A 24,609-nucleotide genomic window follows, 5' to 3' on the forward strand; every position below is an offset into this window, starting at 1 on the left:
GATCCTTGGGATGTTTTGACAAAAGCATTTGACAGATGTCTTCATAAGAAAATGGTTGGACCCTTTAAAACCAAACAATCCGAACTACTTCACAGCTAGAAGTTCTCCACAAGTCAAAGCGGCATCACCTTAGGGAGCGCGACAGTCTGCCTTGGAGAGGAGTTTCCCAAAGAAATTCACCCTGTAGCGTGTGACAGCTTCAACAGCCCCCCCCACCCCCCACCCCACAGGGAGGCACAGTGTAAGTGGCATTTAGCGCAGTGACATTCCAGTGATGTTTCTTCTTCTCCATTGCACCTGGCCAGAAAAACAAATCTCCCAGCTCGCACTAGTGCTCTCTGGACAAGGATTGAGCACACACAGCGAGGTAAACTGTGAACTCAAGGCATCGGGCGAGACAGAAATTTGGATCAAACAACCCGTTGGAAAAGGCCACGAGCGACAGAGCGTGTCCTTACCTGCGACGTATTTGGCCACACCTTTCAGATTCTATCAGCATGAGCGGGCTGTGACATTCAAATGTGTCATTTTTTTTTTTCTTTTTTATGAGTGGAGTGCACTTTTGAAAATGCACCTCATACGTTTTGGGAAAATCCATCTTAAGGTGACGGAGCACGTCTGCCTCACAGTGCAGAGGGGCAGGATTCGATTCTGACTCCAGCCTTCCTGTGTGGAGTTTGTATGTTCTCCCAGTGCCTGCGTGGGTTTTCTCCGGGTATTCCGGTTTCCTCCCACATTCCAAAAAACTTCCATGACAGGTTAATGGAACACTCTAAAATTTGTCCCTAGGTGTGATTGTGGGCGTGAATGGTTGTTCATCTATGCGTGCCCTGCGATTGGCTGGCAACCGGCAGCTGACTCCCCGAAGACGGCTGGGATAGGCTCCAGTAACCCCCGCGACCCTTGTGAGGATAAGCGGATCAGAAAATGGATGGATGAATGGATGGATGGACGGACTTGTACTTCTATATTCGGCACACAGTGAAAATAATGTAAGAACGTCTGCCTCACATTTGAGAGGTCCTGGGTTTGAATCTCACTACTGTACTCCTAAGCATTTTTCATGCGGCCTGATTGGTTGTTGACTTGAGACTTTTAATTTTAAATCACAAGCGCTCCAGGTTTTTATGCTTGTTGGTGTGATACTCATTTTAGATGTTTCTCATACACCTCTTTCCCATTCTTCTCTTTTGTGCAAGTGCTTCAGAGCATCCCACTGGTTTATCAGTTTAATGATTAAAACGCAAAGATTCATGCACGGACTGAATGTCTTTTCACATCCCACAGGCAACGTTATTAAGACAACGGCTTATCTCTACGCTGTGAATGTTTTTTTTTTTTTTGTGAGGCTGCTATTTGGCAAAGTTGGCACTGCGCCTCAGATCTCTTGTTCCTTGTGCTTCCCTTGAGCCTTTTTTGGCTCGCTTCCACAATCAATCCATCAGCCCTTAAAAGGGAGACGTCCATGCATCAGAGGCCTCTGTTTCAATAAATGGCCCGACAGCGACGGGGCGCCTCATTCATGCCCACTCCATTGTCTTTTAATAATCAAACCATGATGGATTATCTCAGTTCTGATATTGACTTGAAAGCAAGAAATCTGAGAGGGGCGAAGAGTTGTGGGGAGGATGTGTGTCAGTGTTCGAGGGCTCACTGTAGGTTGGATGCTGTTTCATGCTGCTTTTCCTCTTCAGGCAACGCTCCCTGGTTCGAGCGCTGGTGGCTCTTCTCTTGGTTCCATCAAGCAGGACTGACAAGTGAAAAAAAAAAAAGCCTTGGCTCTGTTTGGGAGCCTTGATGCTTGGATGTGTTCCACGTTGGTGGATCAGTGCCTGAAAGTCTCGACTGTTCTTTGCAATCTTTTCTGCCTGATCTTTTCCTTTTACTGCTCTTCGGCCCGATTCAGACTTCACATTAACATGCGTGTCGGGTGACGAGATCAGGAAAGTGGACAGCTCCGGGTCAAATTTAACTGCTTGAGAAATGTATTGAATGTCTGATTCATCCATCCATCCATCCATTTTCCGATCCGCTTATCTTCACGAGGGCCGCGGGGCGTGCTGGAGCCGAACCCAGCTGTCTTCGGGCAATAGGCGGGGGACACCCTGAAGCTGGTTGCCAGCCAATCGCAGGGCACACGGAGACGAACAACCATCCCCGCTCACACTCACACTTAGGTACAATTTAGTGTGTTCAATCAACCCGCCATGCATGTTTTTGGAATGTGGGAGGAAACTGGAGTACCCGGACAAAACCCACACAGGTCCGGGGAGAACATGCAAACTCCACACAGGGAGGCCGGAGCTGGAATCGAAGCCGGTACCTCTGCACTGTTAGGTCGACGTGCTAATGTCTGATTCCTCGATAGGAAACATTGTTTTGTCATTATCTTCGCACTGTCTAAGACCATATTGATGCAACACTGGATTGTACAGGAGAAGTAAGAAAATTATATTCAAATAATAATAATCATAATAATCATCATCATGAGAGGGTTAAAGTAGTCAGTATGGTAGGCTGGAAAGATAGAAAAGTTTGAGGTGGGGGAAAGGGAGGGGCGAAAAAAAAACCAATGTTGCGCAGGTGGGAGTGGACTGAGCAGTGAATGACTGGCAACAAGTTTGACTAGAGCCCAATTTGCCAAGTGTTGGATTGACTCGCATGCGGCCCAGGTTGTCTGTCAGTTGCGATAAACTCGATCTTACCTGAGCGTGAAGTGGGAGAAAATTGATCAATTCATGTTTGTTCCATTTACTGCGTGTCAAATGTAGCAATGTAAGCGCTCACAGAGCACGCTCCGATTTATGAATGAAATCAATAATGCACGCTTCAAACGCTTGCCAACTCTCAAACAAATCCAGAAGAATATGACTCGGAATGCTAATGCTTTACAGCGCATAAAATCGACAGATTTTTCATATTATTTATGCCTAAGACTCAAAGAAAGAGATACAGATGGAGAGAGATGTGCAACAACTCACATCGTAACATGATATTAGCATTCTGACAAAATTTCTGTTGTCGTCAATTCTTCCGCTTGTTTTAAGATATGTTTATAGGAGGCGCTACATGACGAATGGCATCTGAACTGACAAAACTTCAGCTTCTGATCCAAGCTTTAAAGGAACTCGGGTCGCGCAATGTACGCCGACTTTTATACAAACAGCTCTCCTCGTTTCGTACTTGATAGAGTAGGTGTACTTTCCAAGCACCGTGTTATTTATATACAGAAACCAAGTTTTAAAAACTTTTTTGCGCTTCATAAAAATGTCACACAGAAAAAACATTAATCCGGCCCGTCATTAAAATGTACTTTTATTCGCAACCAGCTGCCATGAAAAGCAGTCATGGGCTGTACATTGGTGTGCGGAGTTACCCGACTTAATCCATTTCTTGATTCCACTATAATCACCGCCCAATTATAGAAATCATCCATATGACACAAAATAGCACATACATTATCGCGAGCAATTCACCATCAATATTTCAATATTTATTATTAACGTGCAGATCGCTCCACAGCTCGTCGAACGTGGCCGTAACCAACATCTGGCCAACCAATCAGAGAACGGAAACGTGCCGATGTTATTCTTGAATCAGTTACTTGGCCCTATGAGGCAAATTTAATTGCAGGTTAGTTTGACCTGGCAGCAGATAGAGGTTGAAATCTGATTGGAAAATAAATAAAGGGCGACGCAGTGATCGACTGGTTAGCACGTCCGCCTTGCAGTGCAGAGGTGCGGAGTTCAATTCCGGCTCCACGTGCCTGCGTGGGTTTTCTCCGGGTACTGCGGTTTCCAAAAACATGCTTGGCAGGTTAATGGAACACTCGAAATTGTCGCTAGTTGTGATTGTGAGTGCGAATGGTCGTCCGTCTCTGTGTGCCCTGTGATTGGCTGGCAACCGGTTCAGGGTGTCCCCCGCCTACTACCCGAAGACAGCTGGGATTGGCTCCAGCACGCCCCACTACCCTCATGAGGATAAGCGAATAAGAAAGTGGATCAATAAATAAATAAACAAAATAGCATCCACTTACACATTCTGGAAGTGGTGCAGCCAGGAAAAATGCTATAAACTAAATGGAAACAAATGTTGAAATCAGAAAAATGCAATTTCATGCAACAGATTTTAGAAATTAGGACGTGAATGTCGGAAGGAAAACGTGTAACCCATGAGCAACCCTTCAAATGCTTTCATTCACATCCCAAGGCTCTTCTCTTTCATAAAAATGAGGCGCTCTACCTGTTCAAACAGTAGCTTTTCCTCAGCTTTTCCTCCTTTCAATCATGTCTCGCGACCACACTGCCGCTAAGACGGCCCCTCCCCGTGGCGCTCCTGTCATCTGCGCACGTTATCCCGCCTGCCAAATATAAACACAGGCATGCCGCCCTCGAATCAAAGCTGTCACAGCGCATTTACGAGAAGCTGACACTTAACTATAAATATGGAACACTTCCACTGCTTATACATCTGTCTGCGATGATGAAAAAAACACTTAGATATTGACATGCCTCTGTTGTCATCAGCGATTAAAAAGCATGTCCGACAATACTTGAATGACTTTTCCCCAATGTAAATATTTTAGCCGAAATGTCTTCATCATCCTTATCGTTCTTAAATCTACAGAAAGCGATGCATGATAAAAAGATGACAACTTGGGTTGTTCGATACCGATACCGATACTAAGTACCGATACCACTAATACTTATGATACTGTACATAAAATTTCAACTAACACAATGACAGATAATTCTGAACAAAGACCTTCCTGTCTTTTTGGTGCACAGGATGATTCACTGACGGCCGCAGTGTATGACCAATCCCTTTTTTTTTTTTTTTTTTAACTTATAACAAAGGGCCATCTAAACACATTTAAATAACCATTGTTTTTAGTCATGGATGCGCTACCCGCCTCTAACTCACTCTCCCAAGTATTAAGAAAGAATACATTTATAACAAAACATTACATCTTCAGCAGCAGTTAGTATGTTTCAAAATACTTCCCCCCCCCCTTCTAAATTCTTCCACTATCATGTTCCTGTGCAATGGATAACACAAGCCCTCCATTTGTTAGAGTGACTATTACCTAAATGTGTGATGGCATTTCCTTCCGTTTCCCAATTATAACGGCCGACCTTGACAAATGTTAGCAGCTGAGCACCATCAGCAAACACATCCACATTAGCGTATTAGCTAGCAAAACATCATCAGGCTTCGTAATGTGTTTACTGTCAAAGCCCGGTGCTCGTTTGTTTTAGTCGCCGCCGTGGGGCAACTCATTTTGGGACGTACATACATGTGATGTGGTTATTCCGTGGAAAGCTCCAGAGATTTTGTCCAAGAAGGATTCTTGTGTTTTTACTACCTGTTAGCGGCCTCCTGTTAGCAATTAGCTTGATTAACCCCACCCCTCCACCCACCCCCAAAATTTGTTTTCGCCTTCACAAATATTTGTACTCAGAATACCACCGACTTCCTGATAGTAGCTGCGTTTTCATGCGCCAGTATGCGTTTAAAGCCAACGAAAAAGTTCAAAAGAAGGCCTTCTTTTCTATAGCAAAAAGGAAAGCTGCAACTTTCACCTGTGGCGTTTCGGTAATTTACTGTCGCACGTGCAGTCCTTGAGTCCTGACGTTGTGAGTGTGTGCGCTACAGTAGCTTTTCAGACTTAAGATTTAAGCACACAAGGAAGCAATTTCTCCTCCAGAAGAGCCAGTGTGGGTCTCGCTATTACTCATGCGGTGATGAAAGCGGCCTTTGAGTTTCACTTGAAGCCATTTAGTGCATCACAGTCTTTTTTTTCCTTTTTTTTTTTTTTAAACAGTTGAATCCAGCACATAGCACCGGTGTGGATGGAAGACGAATTCTGATTAATCGCCTGGCATTGCTCTTCTGTCAAATTCAATAACATATGGAAGTAGCAGCTTTTTGCAGTTACATCTTCACTTTGCAGTGATCAAGATCCCATCTGGAAAAACCAAAGTAGTTTTTTTTTTTTTAAGGGGTGGTGGGGGGGGGGGGTATATGAAAAGTCTAAGGGGGAACAAACCAAAAAGCTTCATGAAGTTTTGTGTGCCTTAATAAATATCAGCATACATTTGTAAATTGTTCAACTCTACTCTTGTTGTCCAGAGAAAATTAAATATTTGTTTTTGGTTCCCAACTGATACAACAGCACGAAACATTCCAGATTATTTTGCAGTTTATTTTTGGTGTGTATAAATTGGTGGGGAGAGGAAGAGGAGCAGGAGCAAAGGAGATGAAGGTGGTCTTCAGGCTTTCCGAAGCGTTGCTATTCTCCTCAGTGTGAAAGTGATCCTCTGTGTGAATAGTGTTTTCATTCCTCTCCTCAATGAGATTCACAGGAGCATGAAGGCAGAGAAAGAGGGAGAGACATTGCAAAGTAAAAATAATCCCCGTCCTCTCTCTCTCTCTTTCTCTGTTTCCCCCTCTTCTTCCTGCCTTTAGTGAAGGATAATACGTGCTGGGATAAACAACTTTTATCAGAGTGAAGTAAATTTAAACAGACTGTTTTATTTAATTCCTCATTGCAGAAGCATCTTCCCAGCAATATTTCAAGATGGAGGGAAAAAAAAAGAAAGAAAGAAAGAAAGAGCGCAATGCAAATGAAACGCTTGCTTCTTGATTAGATTACTAACGCAATAATTGTCACGTTTGATTTATGGCTGTAATCTGTCACCATAAACGGCGGGAGGACTCGGCGTGGCATGTCTAGGCTGGGAGCACACAAATTTGCATTACGTATAAAATTGCGTTAGGGGATGAGATTGTTGAGAACACAGTGTTTATGCAATCAAGCAAAGCATCCCAGGTAATTCGGGAAATGGGAGGACGCAGCAGTCTCATGTTTTAGTCATATTATTTATTGGACAGCCAGTTCTGTTATTTTCTTCTTATTAACAAAGAAAGATCAAAGTTATATCTGTCGACTTTCCAGCAGGGGTGCGGCTTATCAATCCGATTGCGCATCAATTTTCAGTGGGGGAGGGAGTGAAATAATAATAGGTTTGTTTGCTTGAAATCTTTAATGTCTTCAACTTTGGACACATTTTCTCCACGATGACCTCTTTAATTCTTTAATTCAACCAAAAAGCTTCATGAAGTTTTGTGTGCCTGAGGAAATATCAGTGTACCTTTGGAAATTGTTCAACTCTACTCTTGTTGTCCAGAAACAATTAAATATTTGGTTTTGGTTCCCAACTGATACAACAGCACGAAACATTGACAGAAAACAGTCAAAGGAGAACTTCCAACTTTTATCATCCCTGCCAAAATCTCACATCTCTTTTAACCCACCAGGTGTAGATTTACTGGTAATTTTTTTTTTTTTTGCACTGGATAAATTTCCCGAATGAAAATTTGGCAACTCAAATCAGGGAATACTTAAAGCGCTCCTTTTGTTTCAACATGTTTCAAAACTAGTTGAGAAATAAACCTAATAATTCTTTTGTTAATGAAAAGGAAAATATTGGACCTGGTTTTACAAAGTACCTCGTAGAAACCTAATTTTTAGAAAATGGCACCTTCAGAAAGAGTCAGGGAAACTTCCCCAGAGGCACTGCGGTGAGTTCTCTCTCAGTGATGCGAATCTAGTCAGACCTGAGAACGTGGCGCTTGTAGTGTCTTGTTCTTCCCCCCACCCTACTCCCTATCTTCTCCTCTTGTTTCCATCTTCCCCCCAGGCCGTTGTATTGGCTGAATCAGACCCAAAAACAAGGTGCTTAAGCTCAAAGCACTCTTTTTTTGCTAGTCCTAATCGTAAGAAGACCAAACTAATTCGAGCAATCAAGTGAGTGGGTTCGCTCTGTTTTTCCCATAACTTGTAAAAACGGATTTTTAAACCTTTTCTGGTATAATATGAGTGTCAGTGTAATGGATGCCAGCCCGTGCTGTGCAAATGTACATTCATTAACCCGCACAACTCTTTAAAAGATTATGCTAGCAGCTAGCCTCTTTTAGCCAAATGGTCTTTGAGCTTGACTTTTGACTGGTGAGACAGCGGCGACGTGTTTCCAAAGCCCAAGTGTGGGTGGACAGCGCAAGGAAAGCGATCGTATGGAGCATATTGCAAAGAAAGAAGCATGTTTGTCGGATGACTCATCCAGGAAGTAGGAGAGGATGCACTTTCGCATATGGAGGTCTAGATTCTCCTTGAGGGCAGGTTAATCTGCCGTGGCGTTTCGAGAAAGATCCGCTCCGCCTGACATCAATCTATGACACACGTCACCTTCCAAAGCCACTTATAGCTCTTCACTTTGAAATATGGCTCTCGAGTCACCGAAAATTCATACATATTGGATCCATTCACAGAATGCACATATGTGTATGGTGCTGCCTTTCGATTCTGAAAGTCTTACTTTTAGCTTTGCTGCCTCCTTCCTCGATTTCCTCATCTTAATCTCCGCTCGTTTTCCTGCAGGCTGAGCTACATCTGCACCAGAGAACCAGCAGCAGCAGGAGCAGCAGCAGCAGTAGAGTTGTGCGACCATGAGGTCAGAGGCCTTCCTCCTCTACTTCATGCTACTGCACATAGCTGGAGCGGGCTTCCCCGAAGACAGTGAGCCTATAAGCATCTCCCACGGCAACTGTGAGTAGGATACCGCACATTTTCTTCTTCTTTTTGGTTGTACGTCTCCTCTCTACAAGTCCTGGTCAACATATTCATTCCTGCTTATTTATTATCTGAGTGGTTGGCACGGCGACCTCACAGTCGAGTGGTTCTGGGTTCCAATTTCAACCCAGGCATTCCTGTGGGGAGTTTGCATGAGGTTCCCTTGCTGATCATGGTCATCCTTATTATTATTTTGATTTAGGTTGTTGAAGTACTCTTTTAGAAGATTTGTACTATTTTTCTTTCATTTCTTGTCAATGTTTTTCCCTACAAAATAGACTGTTTATCTATCTATCTAACTATCTATCCAATCAGAAAAATATCGTAACCATTTTTGCGGCTACCTTAACTGATGGTACACTACTACTGTAAGACACTATCTATCCAATCAGAAAAATATTGTAACGATTTTTGCAGCTACCTTAACTGATGGTACACTACTACTGTAAGACCAGATTTATGATTTAAGATGGGAATGATGGCATGTGAAACCAATGCATGAGGATCCAAAGCATAACACATCATGTGTCAATCAGAGTGGACGTGTCCACCTAAAATGTCTGTCATACCTGAATGTTATATTCCACGGTTCATGAATTAATATTGAAAATCCACACTCCAGTCACATGTTGATGTCTTTTCAATACATTGTGAATATAAAAAATGAAATGTAGAAAAACATTTCAAAGACATCATTTGAGGCCACGTGTGTGCCCAACCCATATGAAAGAGCCCAATCTGCTTTTTTCCCCCCTGCTTTGTGAAACAAAGAGGAAGTCCACAGAGAAATGCTCAAAGTTGTCTCGCCCACTAAGAGTAGCCTGACATTGAACTGCTTCTGTTTAGCCAAACAAGCGCTTTTATCCCAAGCCACTAACAACAGAACAATTTCATAGTACAGTGCACTGCACTTTTTTTTTGCCGTATAATTTAAGGCCGCAACAAGCGCTCAGGCAGCAGATGTGTTGACATTTGATCCAAATCCCAACATACGCCGAACAGAAACTTCAGCAATCATGTCGTCAAAGCGTTTTAGCTGTGGGATTTTTTATTTTTTTTGTCCTCCTCGCAGACACAAAGCAGTACCCGGCCTTTGTTGGCCACAAGCCTGGCAGAAACAGCACACAGCGGCACAAACTGGACATCCAACTCATCATGATCATGAACAAGACTTTATTCATCGCCGCAAGGTAAGCTAACAAATGTTGTTGCAGCCGCAATGATTCTCGGTGATTGTTGTGAGCTTGACACTGATGGCCGGGCAGGTGTCTTAGAAGTGGTAGATATCTATAGCTTTATGAATCACAAGGGATCCATCGCAGCTTGGACTCGAAACATTTTATTACCGCCTGTATTTGTGCCTGGCAGGAGGTATGTTTGTTTTTTTATGATGGCATAATGAAAAATACAGGGAGTCCTTGGTTCCGCTCCTACGACAAATTTATCACCTGAAAAAAAACACCTCAAATAATTTTTCTGTCCATGTTTTTTTTTTAAGAAATATACGCTCGAGAGTATTATACTGTTTGAAAACACACATTTCATCGAATGGAAGTTGGCAAACAATCATAATGGCACATTACTGCCACCAACTTAATGCCCTCCCACTGCAGGCGGATGTTGTGATGTGTTCTTTTGCTATCTGGCGGCCGTCCTCTGAAGCGCGTTCGCATCTTAAATTTTGCTCTTCTCCCAAGACAAAAAGAAATTGGTGAAACGATGACTCATTTATCATTAAGCTCATAATTACACTCATATCCCGAGACACTTTTGTACTTGAATATAAGCTATTCAAAAGTCATTTTTCATTCTGTCGCCTTTAAATACATTAAATGTAGGCTCACAGGTGCTGCATCATTTTTATGTAAGTAAAAGCGATTTGTCATCAAAACTTTGCCTTCTTTGGGTCCCTGAATTGCTTGACAGCCATCAGCCATTTTCCTTTACTGCCCTCTACAGGGCTGGAGTGGAACCATATTCACCCCAAACATTTAAGCATTCCAAATTTGCAACAAAATCAACTCAGGTTTATTTGTGTCGGCCGCCAAAGTCAAAACACCATTTGGGGTAAAAGAAGAAACCTTGAGAAGGGATAGCGCAATCCCTCTTCCAGGATAACAAGGCTTCAATAAATGCTGTGCAGAGGCAAGTTGTTTTTCTCTCACACACAAAATAAAGACTATCACAATCCAGTATTTCTGGTCGTCCTTGGAGGAGGTCTCACTGTTTCCTGTTTTGAGAGCTAGCTGCCAGCCAATCTTCTTTTATGTTAACCTTCCACCCAAAAGACATACAGAAACACGATAAAGTCTTTCCTGGAGACTTGAATGTCCTTACAAATGTCACACACTTTTTGTATCTCTGCCTGTCAATGCCCTCACCTGAAGGGCTTTTATTCCCATACAAACACAGCTCAGTGACACGGCAGGGGTCGCACACAGTACGCTGTCATTGATTTTCCTCATCGCTCTTATTTGTGACCATTTAAGAAACGTTGCTCCGCCTCGTGACACAATGAGCAATTAGAGGAGCAGCAAGTGTGCCGTTATTAGCATATGCAATTTTCGAATGCGCTTGCTGCTATCAAGGCAGAACGTTAAAAGGTCTCTGCAATTGTTATCGGCTCAATCTGAGCCCCCCCTTTGGGTAGACGGGTTCAAGCCTGACTGGGTGAAATGACACAATGGAGGGGGTGGTCTTTGTTTTGCTCCCAAGCATGTCAAATTAAGTGGCTGAAGGAGACTGTTGCTTTTGAACATATCTGTCGTCATTAGGGACAACTGTGTGTGTGTGTGTGTGTGTGTGTGTGTGTGTGTGTGTGTGTGTGTGTGTGTGTGTGTGTGTGTGTGTGTGTGTGTGTGTGTGTGTGTGCGCGGGCGCTTGTGTCTGTATGTGTGGGGAAGGGCGCCAGAGACTGTGGTGCGACTGTCGCCCACCTGCTCCGCACGGGGTGGCAGCCAGCAGTTTTAGGGGCACACAGAGGGAGGGAATTGGTAGACAGAGGGTTTATTTGAGGGGTGTGTTTGTTGGCCTGCGTGTGCATGTTATCGTGTGTTTGTGTGTCTGCGTCTTGCCCACTTTATTACACTAACCAGTTGTCAAACAGATCAAGCGGGGGTTTGTCTTCTGTGTGTTGAATGAACAGAGCCGTTGAAATTTTTTTTTTTTTTTTGATACGGAAGTAAATGGAATTGTGGCCATCATGAGATGTTTGCAAACTGTACATCACATGAGAACAAAGTCCTGATTACAGTAAAAATGTGTATTAAAAAACCATAAGCTTATGTCAGCTGACTTTGGGTGGACGACACCCTGAACCGGTCGGCAGCAGCGCACATGTAGGGACAAACAACCATGACTCAAAAGACACACTCTATTTTTTTGCGTCTAAATGTTTTTTGGAAATGCCTTTTCACACTGCACTTAGCAACTTGCATTGAATGTGTTTGTGCTACGAGGGCTAAAGAATAGAACACCACATCGCATCTTGAATTGAAAACATTTTCAATTCGTTACAATCAGAAGGCAGATCTAATAGAAGAGAGGCTGGCAGAGTGATTTCAGAGTGCTAACATTATTAGACCAACCAACGGGTAAAGCCTCCCAGTTACTTCGCAAGCTCTTCCAAGTCCGGGCAAGGTGGCACCAGGCCATTGTTGTCCTGGTGCGCTGCCCTGCGGCAAACACCAAGAATACCAAGTTGCAATTTGAAAAGGCCTGAACACATTTTATGACCTTCGGTGCTAAGAAATTGCTGAAAAATGTGTTTGTGCTTAGCATACTTAGTCACAGCAAAAGTATGTCACCCCTCGGAATAAGTGGTATGTCTTTCGTGAGATTAGAGCGAGCCGAATGACCTGCCATCGATTCCCTGTGCCGAAAATTAGTGTTGTTGATAGTACGGACTAGATTGCAACAGGATATCGGCAACGGTGGAGTGATGACAAGTTAAAGAAGACAATCAATTTGAAAGTGCTCTGCCAGCAAAGCAGTGTATTAAAGAGTCACTTTTATGCAGTCAGATGACTTGTTTATTCTGGAGCCAGCTTTGCCATCATGCCTCCAGTCAGTCGTTGGTGTGCTGCAGTTTGCAGATGGCCTCTGTGAACGCCATCCAAAGCCCCCAACATTCAGCTCAGGCTGTTTCTTCTTTAATGGCTGCACACACCATTGAGTCCCTTTGGCTTCCGTTTTGATGCTGGCAATGAATTAACAAGATCGCTAATACGAATCGAGCTACTGATGAAATTGTAAATAGACAAAATGGCTTATGCACGGAGGGAAAGAGTCTTTAGCCAAACTGAGCAACAGATGAGCTGATTGATATGAATAAATCGGGTTTTGTGTGTTTGAATGAAACGTGTTGATTTGAGGAGAACGAACGCGCCGTTCACTCGGCCTGCCTCATGTGTGCCCGAAAGCATGCGCATTACTAAGCTCCCGTTCGGTAGCTCATATCACTTTCACCAATACGTATGAAAATGTCATTAGCCCCGTCAGCTTTTAAATCACGATTACGTATTCAGGTCAGGAATCATTTATAGCCTTAATATTCGGAATCACAGTCAGTGCCACAGGAAGGAAGAAGTCGAGCTTGATGAGATGCAAGGCTGGGGTTGTTCATGACGCAGCCTGCCAGCAAGCTCTTCCTTCAGTCTTTATTTGCGTTCAGCCTAGTGAGGATAAGCGGTGTAGAAAAATGGATGCATTCTGCTTTAAAAGCCAAGCAATTCACGAAACAGATGTGTTTGTTTCGAGAGCCAAACTAATTATCTTTGCTGTATACCGTCCTTATAAACGAGGGCAATGAACGTGAATAAGGAGTCGGGCTCCTAGTTCAAAATTCAGAAAATTATGCAAACAAAATTTGAATTTTACTGACAGAAGTCCTGATATTAAGAGGAAAAACGTTAAGATTTCTGGAAGTAACGATCAGCAGAAAAAAAAAAAGCTGAATTTTACTTGACGTAACGTAAAATTACAAGCAAAAACATGCTCAGGACATGTTCAATTTTCATACAATATTCAGAAGGAATAAGTTAATACGAATTGAAACAGTTTGAAATTGTGAAAAATATTGTCACATTTTTCGATTGAGGTTTTATAAAGTGCTTGTATTAATTCGTTTTTTACGATTGACTTAGCGACGTGCACTCACATCTGGGAAAGGAGAGCCACAGTCGCCAATCCACTTCTGTTGTTTTTTTTGTTTTTGTTTTTTGCCATACTCGATAAAATAAAAACACAACACCGTTCGCACACTCACCCAGGAGCTGCTGTCGACAACAGCTCACACCCAGGACGCTCACAACAGGCCCCGCCTCTTAAATACACGTACCTGTTCACAGTCATCTTATCTTTGCCGGTGAGAAACGGGGGCTATTTCTACATTAGCAAGACCTTCTGTCTACTGAGCGTTAATTACAACGGAACATGATTGCATTTAAGATGATGCCGGAGGTCCGTCGGATGCGATGGGCGTACCTAATGTTATGGCTGGCGAGTGTATGCGCCCTGTCGCAGGTGCTTTAGCAATGCGCCGTAATTTAGCGGTAAACTGCTCTTGATGCAAGATTCCTCTCTCCCCGGTGCACCATATTTCATGTTCAAGGTACACGCTGCATGACATTCAGAGGCAATTCATCACGGGGCTGCAGGAGATTTATCGTTTACTTTGCTTGGATGTGCACCTGTATGCGCCTGCGTGTGCGTGCGTGCGTGTGTGTGTGTGTGTGTGTTTGTATCTCTGGGGTGCATGCAGCCAACCTCTTTTAAATCAACTACTCTGATTGTAATCCATTTATCATGTTTCAGTCCTACGTTTTTTTTTTTTTTAAGTCAGATCAGTGCAGACGCTCATGGTGGTGTGTGTTCTTGGACATCTTTATGAACTCCTTTCCATATTTAGAACTATTCACGCACAATAATAGAGTGCACAAAGGTCAAAGTTGAAACAGGAGGAGAGTTTGTTAGCTAACAGGGGATCTAAACGCTTGGAGGGGAATTTACTTGAACGTATGTATACCTTTTCAATGTCCTTTTCACAAGTTGTACTTTTCCGGATTAAAAGGAGCATGCGGATGATATCAGTGCAGCATTTACTACGTTTCATTTTGTCAAGTGGTTCCATGAAATAAAATGATCTGAATCCATCAATATTATACTTCATTTCTGTATTTTAATATTGATCAGGATGGTGGTACTTGGAAAGTATTTTCTCAGCTAGTTCTTGGTGGTGAATGTTTGATCATGTCTGACATAATGGATACATTACACACCACCAAGATTCTTCTTTTTTTGTTTTTTGCCTTTCCATTTCTTAGTCCTTGTCCTTTTTTTTTCTTTTGAGCGGCCAAAACCTACTACTCTGTATAATCTTGTTGTGTTGGATTTTGTACTGAATATATGAGGATACTGGCCTAAAAAAAACTAACGAAAAAAAGATGTGGTTGCTTGTGACATATTATCAGGAACACAAACCTTTAATTATGTCATTTAAGGCAAAATTAATTCACATGTGCTGTTGGTTTTTTTTCTCAATATTTGAGTCCAAAACTTGTAACTGCTCAATCGACTGAATAGAGTAATTTTTTCCATCTGAGTCAATTTAGTCGTGGTTGGAAGGGTGCATTTGTCCCCTTGAATGAATGAGCCACAGTTAGAGGTCGGTAACACGCAGATGTAATAATCACTTGCAGGTTTAAAATCTTCACCTTTATAATGAAAAGGCGCAGATTGCTCTTAATTAGAAAGTGGTCACATGACCGTTTGCAACATAATATCAGCCTTGTATAAACATTCTTTTTTTAGTCGGATTGTCGGCGAACATGAGAGGGAAATCAAAGCCGTCTTCACAGAATGAGGCATGATATGTGTGAACGCGTTACTGCATAGCTCAGCCGGGCCGGCATACCGCGGCTCTGTGCGCACGCGCCGCATATAGCTGACATTCCCGGCGCTCCGTTAGTTCCTCGCTATGGCAACGATAACAATCCAACGCGAGGGATCGTGTATGGTTGCCGGTGGCGCGTTCGCCAATGCTGGAGGCAGCTAGAGTATCCATTATTGTAGCTGTACCAAATCCTGTTAAAACCCACTAATGACCGGGATTACACATCGGTCTCCTCCTCCTCCCTACGCATGCGGCCACGTACGCATTCGGTACAACAAAGCTTATACTTACAATAGTCACCTGGATTAAAGGTTTGGCTTGGAACGTAACGTGCCGTGTGTCGAAAATACTTGACTCGCCAGCAGTCGAATTGTGACCGAGCCTTCTTGAGCTTCGGGTCTTTTCTACCCATTAGGTTCATTTTGAACTTTCAACATAATATAATAAGGGATGTTTCAGGTTATACTTTGGTGTAAAAATATATTTGGAGGTGTTTGTGCCTCCGGTCTTCTCGGACCGGGGTAGATTGCGCTCGCTCTAGGCTTTGGGTAAATTCTGAGTGAGTTCACTTCATACTTGGGGTATAATCTCAAATGGTTCCGTTGACACATTGGGACATATTCTGGGCTTGTTTAATTTATGTTCCGTTGTGTTTCAGTTTTGACCTTGAAGTAATATTCAGTGCTAGTCGACAATCTAGCTTGTGGTTAATTCCGGGCTACATAGTCAATATTGTACCATTGTGGTATTTTCTGAAGTGCTTTCGATTATACTCTGCATGTAAAGTTGTATTTTGGACGCTCATACCTTTGAATGTATTCTTGGCTTGTCGGCGACTCCTGCGCTGTCTGAGGTGGGTCAGTTTGTATCCGATGCTCAGGGTAGTCCGGTCTACGTCATGGTTTAACCCCCATTCATTTATTCTATGGGAGATTAATGTACATGATACCCTATGATTAGGTTATATTTTTTGGGCTGGTTGTACCTTTTACCTTGAAGTATATTTTGGGCTAATTAAAATTAAAATATCTTAAATCAGCCGCCCGGTAGTCAAGTGGTTAGCGCATCGTCCTCACAGTGCAGAGGTTCAATTCCAGCATCGGCCTTCCTGTATGGAGTTTGCATGTTCTCCCCGTGCCTGCGTGGGTTTTCTCCGGGTACTCTGGTTTCCTCCCACATTCCAAAAACATGAGTCACAGGCCACGCCCACGCCAAAAGGGTTGATGGATATCTTAAATCAGGCTTTCAAAAGTCTTAACAAAAATGTTATCACAGGATATGTCAGATTCAAAATAAATAAACATGCTTCAAAAATCTTACATAATGACTCCCCGGGCAACACCACACAATCAAGATAGCGCAACCAATTAAACTGTGATTTGTTTTTAGTCACGACTCTTGAGAGCAGATGAACTCCGGCAACATGAGACACTGGGAACATCAGAAATTTGGTCTTAAATGTTATCTAAAATTTCTGATCTTTCACCGTTTGGTGTATATATTCTGAATGAGTCCACTTTATACTTTGTGGATATTCTGAGACCCCATTCGAAAGAACAGCCTGCTTGGGCATGAATCAGGAAAAGTGGTATATGTTGGACTACAATGCCGGAATTTAAAATGCTTAAACAGTTGCTGACTTTGCACCACTCTTTGTCCAACCAACGATGTCACTTCTACCACACATGTGACATACTAATCCACCCCAACAATAAGAAGCTGCCTGCTCAGCTCACCAGCATTCTTTTTTTTTTTTTTTTTTTTTAATCCAACGTTCGTTCCCTTCCTGCTAAAGTCCGTCTCCACCTCCACTCCCCAGCTGCCACAACATTTGTGAACCTCCAATCGGGCGCGCGGTTGTGCAGCAACACAATTGGCTTGATGTGTGTGTGTGTGTGTGTGTGTGTGGGGGGGGGGGTATTGGACATGTGTCATACAACTGGGGTTTGATGTTTTGCATTCCTCGCTTCTGCATTCCATGGGTGTTTTTTGCATAAAGCGGCCTTGATACGAATCAATAAGGCTAGGCCTCATGCTCCAAAACATAACCCTTGCCCCACTAACCCTGTGACACACACACACACACACACACACACACACACACACACACACATACACACACACACGCCCGCACGCACGCACGCAACCATTCCATCACGAGATCCTTCTAAAAGACCAACCTGCCCCAGCTTGAGCGGGGTCGAGTGAATTCTGGCTTGTTGTATTTCATGGCACCACATCACCCAGGGCCCCCTCATGCCCGGGGCCTATTCACAAGCTCCACATGTCCCCCCGCACAGCCCACAAGGCCCTGCTGGCTCCCCCCGGTCCCCTTCTCCAGTCCACTTTGTGCTGAGGATTTGATGCAGAGAAAGCCAAAACAGAGCACAATAGTCTGCCAGCCAACCCCCATGATCCAGTTATGATGAATGTCGGCGAGAGGGGGTTGTATGTGACATACATGACCGTGTTATTTTTGAGAAAAAGAAAAAAAAACAACAGAGAGAGGTGGGAAAAGTACTCAACGTCTTATTTTAGTCTTAAGTAGAAGTACAAATACAAAAAAAAAAGACTTTTTCCTGTTGATTGTATGTTATGTCTGATTTAATAACTTGAAACAATGGGGGGAAAAAACCTCTGCACACAAATTAGTTTCCCTCTTTTATAAACTTAAAGTGCTCATACTGAGGAGAAGGGAAAAAATGTGACATACATGACCGTGTTATTTTAGAGAAAAAAAAAAAACAACAGAGAGAGGTGGGAAAAGGACTCAACGTCTTACTTTAGTCTTAAGTAGAAGTACTAATACAAAAAAAAAGACTATTTTTACTGTTGATTCTATGTTATGTCTGATTTAATAACTTGAAACAATGGGGGGAAAAAACCTCTGCACACAAATTAGTTTCCCTCTTTTATAAACTTAAAGTGCTCATACTGAGGAGAAGGGAAAAAAACGACACTAGAGCTACCTACCATTGGCTCGAGCAAGCTTATATATTAAGATATCTGTTTTCACTTGGAGGGAGTAAAACTAAAAAGTTGTCAGGATAGTAAAGTCAAGTGAGAACAGATACCTGTTAAAGGCCACCTCAGTTATTAGAAGGAACAGAAGGCATGCCACTTTGTAATTGTGCTGCTCAAACCCCAGTGAGACCAGAAGCTGGATACTTTGACAAAGCCACAGCAGACAGACCTCAGATGCAATTCTCCGAACGACATTCCTCCACACAAACCCCCCCTGTGTTCTCATGGCTTCATGTCCACGTCCATCCATCGCACACTCTGGCCCCCCCCACTTGTCCGCCATCACTCAGCTCGTCCTCACTGTCTCGTTCACAATAGTCTCGTATTTGTGTCTGAAAGGAGATCCGCATGCCTTCCTGTCTGACTTGCGCGTTTCTGTTTGCAGAATTTCGGGAAATGCTATGCCCGCACTGAGTGACTCAAACTGGCAGTGGAAGATGCTCACTTACCCCATGTCAAACACAACCATTATTCAATTCCCCCTGAGTGAATTAAAACTGACAATAGCCTCCCTCATGACTTTCTGAGGTTTTTGGAATATATAAATGTGTGTGTGTGTGTGTGTGTGTGTGTGTGAGAGAGAGAGAGAGAGCTATTGAACATGCGCAAACCATTAAACCTGTTTGGGAATGTCTGATGGACATCTTACCAACTGCAACATTGAACGAACCCTGACAACATCAAAAAAGAAAAAGTTCAATGAACTTCAAATTTCCACGCCATAAACTTGAACAACTCACCAAATTTATTTTTTTTTCAAACAACTTCATTGCTTTACTGTGCTAACTAGCATTGTTTGCCATAACTGTCAATCCTTTACATTTGAACATGTTCCCAATTTAAATGACTATTTTAGGACAAAAACACATTTTTACAATGTGGCTTTCTAGTCATGATTCATCCCGCCTCTTGCCCAATGTCATCTCACAAAAAGTTCAATGAACTTCAAATTTCCATGCCATAAACTTGAACTCACCAAATTTTTTTTTTTTTCAAACAACTTCATTGCTTTGCTGTGCTAACTAGAATTGTTTGCCGTAACTGTCAATCCTTTACATTTGAAAATTTTCCCAATTTAAATGTCTATTTTAGGACAAAAACACATTTTTACAGTGTGACTTTCTCGTCATGATTCATCCCGCCTCTTGCCCAATGTCATCTGACATAGGCTCCAGCTCACTTGTGACCCTAATGAGGATAAGTGCTAGAGAAAATGAGTAAATGGCTGGATGGATGAAGTTCGTTGCCACTGTAAAACAACCCCCCCCAAATTCAAGGCCCTGTCATTTTTTGCGGTTCACCAAAGCCTGGAAGTAATCTTCCAAAATACACAACGAATGAACACTGAACACACTGTGTATGTAAATGTCAAAAAGGTGTTACGTCAAACGAAATTAGTTTGTCACAAGTTGTGAATTTGTTTTATTGAAAGCCTGACAGGTTGCAACACTTTTTGGCCGACCGAATGGTGTTTAGCCGATTTATGTGTTCAGGTGCGGATGGGAAAAGGGGAACGGGGGCATGCGTGTGTATGTTTGTGCGAGTGTGTGTGTGTGTTGACACAGAAATGGTGTTTAGCCGATTTATGTGTTCAGGTGCGGGCGGGAAAAGGGGAACGGGGGCATGTGTGTATATATTTGTGCGAGTGTGTGTGTGTGTGTGTGTTGACACAGCCGTTACATTGTCCTCCTTCATCCCCAGTCAGGATGTTTAAGAGATGCCTCATGTTCTTGGCTCCCGCTAATCTCCGCTGGAGAGTAAACCCATGTAGCTGGAAAGCCTTGGCCCCTGCAAGACGGGACAGTCGAGGCTCCGTGTGGGGAGCCAAGCGGCAAATTTATGGTGCAATCAATTACATATTTCTCATGAGCTCTTTTAAGATTGCATGCAGTACAAGAATAAAATTATTAAAAAAATATAATAATAAAAAACGAGGAGGGCGCACTAAATCTGATAAGCAATCTTCTGATTTAATGACTTTGGTTTTGTCTTTTTGATATCATTTGGGCGTATTAAAGGAGCAATTTGCCGAAGGATAAGAAAAAGAACGGAAAGTGATATTGATGCCATCCGTCATTGTCCTTTTACGTTCTCGTTTTAGTGCTCCTAATTTCAATGTGCTTTTCATAGTGTGCACGGGCTCCACGGGAAACCCGGACGTTAACAGATTAATTAGCCAGACTGATGCAAATCAATTGGGTGTGCCACAAAAAAATAAATAAAAAAGAAATAAAAATCTTTGTCGGTAGAGTTTGTGGTTTTGACTCCCAAAAATGGTTGAAGTATTAATTCTTAATTAGGTATATTGATAACACTAAAAGCAAATTTCAATTACAGATGCCTTTATGTGGCCCTGAATGTATTTTTGACTTAAAAATGTCTTTATCAAGTTTGGATATATTTTCATTTTTCGTTTTCACGTTTGACTGACAAAAGCAATGCGGATTTTATCATTTACAGCTATGATGTTTCAGATTATTATCATTAAAGATCATGAAAACATGGTGTGCCAGAGAGAAAAATTTAGATGGCAGATTCAGAATCACAAAAAAAAAAAAAATTCACCCAGAAGAGGTTAATTGAATCTCTGATTTGAAAAATGAGGTAAAAATTTGTTGACCACCGACAGTGATTTTAATCTCACTGGGAATATGTACTCGCCATGCAGCAGCCATGCTTTGCTAATTTCAACTGCTCTCAAAGATTAATTATTCAGTTTAAGCGTCAAGGCTGATCATGCACTGTACAGTAGACCGGGTTTCATCTGTGAGGAGTTGCCCCTGCTCCCCTCCCAAGAAAGCGATCTAAGTGGATTCATTTCCAAATGCACGTCGCTCCCAAGACTTTATTCGATTTAGTTAATGAGACGGCAAGGCAGCGCAAGCGGGCTGAGCACAGGTTTGGGAACTCCAGCGTAATTAAGATGTGGCTGCCGCGATGACGCTCTTTACGCACTTTGATTAAAAACACAATATCCGACCAATTAAAGCGGTTTGAGTGCTCGGGCAAGGCCACCTCTGTGCGGAAATGAGGGAAATCCTCTTTCCGTTTCGCACCACTTTGACACCTAATGTACCCCCCATTGCTGCAACCTCTGCCCCGGTCTCTTTGTACTCTTCTTCTTTATGGTGTAGGAAAGGTGTAACTGTTTGTCTGAGAAGTTGTTTCCCCTTTATGTCTTCTGTATGCCCTGCTGATGGCTCCCACATTATGGGACACATGCTGATGATGTTTGTGTTACTCTCAGCTTTCTATTACAGAGGTGTGACTTTGAATTGATGATGTGATTTTTAATGTTCTTCATAATAAAAGATGCTTTTCAAGTGTCCATTAATAAAGAAACACACTGTGTAAAATTAATTTGATTTAAATCCATCCGTTTATCCATTTTCTGATCCGCTTTATCCTCACAAGGGTCGCAGGGGGTGCTGGAGCCTATCCCAGCTGTCTTCGGGAAGTAGGCAGGGGACACCCTGAACCGTTTGCCAGCCAATCGCAGGGCACACATAGACCAACAACCATCCGCGCTCACAATCACACCGAGGGACAATTTAGAGTGCTCCATTAAGATAAGATAAGAAAAGAAAACCTTTATTAGTCTCGCAATGGAGAAATTCCCAATTCACAGCAGCAAAGCTATGAATGGAAGAAGTAGAACAATATCCTGCCATGCACGTTTTTGGAACGTGGGAGGAAACCGGAGTACCCGGAGAAAACCCACGCAGGCCCGGGGAGAACATGGTTCTGTATGTACTTGAGTTGTTAAGCTATGTAACCTAAGTAAGTGGTTGGTACCCTACCTTGTCTGTAGGAAATTGCCACAAGCCACTGGGGGCACACCAATGAATCAGTCAATGAATGAAATAATCAGGGTATGGATATTGCTGAGACATTTTGAAGAATTCTGTTTCTCATCGGAACAGATTGAGGATGGCCCATTCCTGTTTGCAACATGACTGTGTGCACAAATCAAGGTCCTTGGAGGCGTGCTTGGATAAATTTAGTGTCAAAGAACTTGACCTCCAACCCACTAAAACACCTTTGGAATGTAATCTGAAATGTTTTTCCAGGTGGAATGCACGAAAAAAAAAAAACCCATCCCGCAGTAACACTCAAAAACCAAGTCTTCCTAGAGGACTGAACAGCTCATTACTTGATTCCATTTTTACTTCCTTTTTGCCAGGTGTCCCAACACTTTTGTCCATGTATGTATCGGAACGAGGCGGCAGAGGCTCGTTAATTTCCAGGCCTGACACACACACACACACACACACACACACACACACACACACACACACACACACACACACACACACACACACACACACGCACGCACATGCCCGCACACACATAGCGTCTGAGCTGTAATGAGCATTGGTATAGATTTCCTGTAACTCAAACAGTGAGCTTAATTGACCTGAACAGCTCTGAGTGACTTGGCACCTCTCGTCTCGCCACCTCACTCCCCCCACCCTCCTCCCTCAACCCGCATGCCTCACCCCCACTGGAGCTGTTCCTCTGGGACAAAGAGGCTTTTGTCCCGCGGCCCTGCGCCACGGCACTCCAAAGCTTTGTTGACTGTTTCTGTCTTGCAGAGCAAATTCGCTCTGGCCTCCTTTTGTCTATTGTCATCGTTCTTTTTTTTAAAGTTTGAACAAAGTTTACACAAAGCTCCATCTTTTGAGGTCATTTTCCGCCCGCGGGGAAAGAGGGGGTAGGAGGCAAATGGATTTATTGTTTGTTGAATTTTTCAACTGTCTGACCTCTCGCTCAATCACTATCTCATTTGTTCTCTTCCAGGGATCACATATACACAGTGGACACGGACACCGCCACGAACGACGAGATCTTTTTCAGTAAGGTGAGTAAGCGAGACGTGCGTCCGGCTTAGAAGACGCCTTGTTCCGCCGCCGACAACGACGTAACCCTAATCACCTGTCGCGTGGTTGTGTATGCGTTACGTCTTACTCGCCGCGTGCATCACGTTGACCCCCGTTAAGTAGATCATCCAATCAATCAGCCCGTAAGCGCCTGCGTCATCCACGCTTCGAGAGAAAATGTCGGAAGTAAAGGCGACGATGAGATAAAAATCCCACATTTAAATCTTCATATGCAACGAGGTCCGAATACAGTGATATTCATGCAAACCATTCGCCATTACACTGACAGTGAACCTTGCTCAGGTAAAAAAAATAAAATAAAATTGCGCTACATAGAGACTCATTAAAAATTGTTTCACACCCCTACATACTGTAAAAAAATGTTGGATGAGCTAGAAATTTGAAGGCAATTAAGAGTTGGCCCATTTTTTAAGTTTTGCATGTTGTGAACAAAAGCAAAAGCTTGTCAGTTGAATTTAGGAATTTGTTTCCCAATACATTAAACATGTTTGACAATAATTGCTGAAAATGTGCAGAGACAAAAGATCAGTACTGAATTATGGATTTTGCTTTGAAGCATTTCAGTTTTGTTGACTTTTTTGGTCACACCTTTGGGTCCCCATTCTATAAAAGAACTTGGAACGCCTTCATGCGCATCAGTGGTTATGCGATGCAATCGCAATGCGCGGTTAGCTAGCTAGCTATGCCTACACCCCCGAAATTGGATCTTCCTTTTGGATAGTCCACTGTTGTAGCCACTGTCGGGTGCCTCGTTATTGTCCATGGGTGAACGCGCATCGCACAGAGATGTCGAATAGTGAGGAAAAGTGGGGAAAGAATGTCAGACTCAGAGCGTGGATCGGGGCTTCAGGCTGCTTTCGAGCGCCTGGATGTCAGACCTGAAAAAAAAAAAAAAAAAACGGAGGGGGGCGGTTAAGAAAGAAGTATTGCAGGATTAAAGCGAATTTCTTTTTTTACGCCCGTCATCCAACTTTTTTAAACCACACTTTTCTCTGTGTTGTGTCGAATTTCAAAGACATATTTGAACACACACACACAAAAAAATTGAGCACAAAACTGAAAATTCTGGATGTTTTTTAGTACTGTATCTGTGTTGGATATGTGCGCCTAAGGGGCGGGGCCTGGTGGGGTGATGTGTGATATCTGTGTGTGAGTAGCCC

The 24,609-nt window shown here is 42.9% G+C and overlaps 1 protein-coding gene across 1 annotated transcript in view; it reads left to right on the forward strand.

Moving 5' to 3' along the window:
• Positions 1 to 24,609, forward strand: part of sema6a (sema domain, transmembrane domain (TM), and cytoplasmic domain, (semaphorin) 6A) — a 128,032-nt gene that overhangs the window by 41,950 nt on the left and 61,473 nt on the right. Inside the window, exons 2-4 of the mRNA XM_019887764.1 lie at positions 8,441 to 8,608; positions 9,705 to 9,822; positions 23,349 to 23,409. Of these exons, the coding sequence (XP_019743323.1) occupies positions 8,509 to 8,608; positions 9,705 to 9,822; positions 23,349 to 23,409 (279 nt within the window). The 5' untranslated portion in view covers positions 8,441 to 8,508. The remainder of the gene's footprint in view (positions 1 to 8,440; positions 8,609 to 9,704; positions 9,823 to 23,348; positions 23,410 to 24,609) is intronic.

This window comes from Hippocampus comes, unplaced genomic scaffold (assembly GCF_001891065.2).
Source record: "Hippocampus comes isolate QL1 unplaced genomic scaffold, H_comes_QL1_v1.1 scaffold155, whole genome shotgun sequence".
Taxonomy (NCBI): Eukaryota; Metazoa; Chordata; class Actinopteri; order Syngnathiformes; family Syngnathidae; genus Hippocampus; species Hippocampus comes.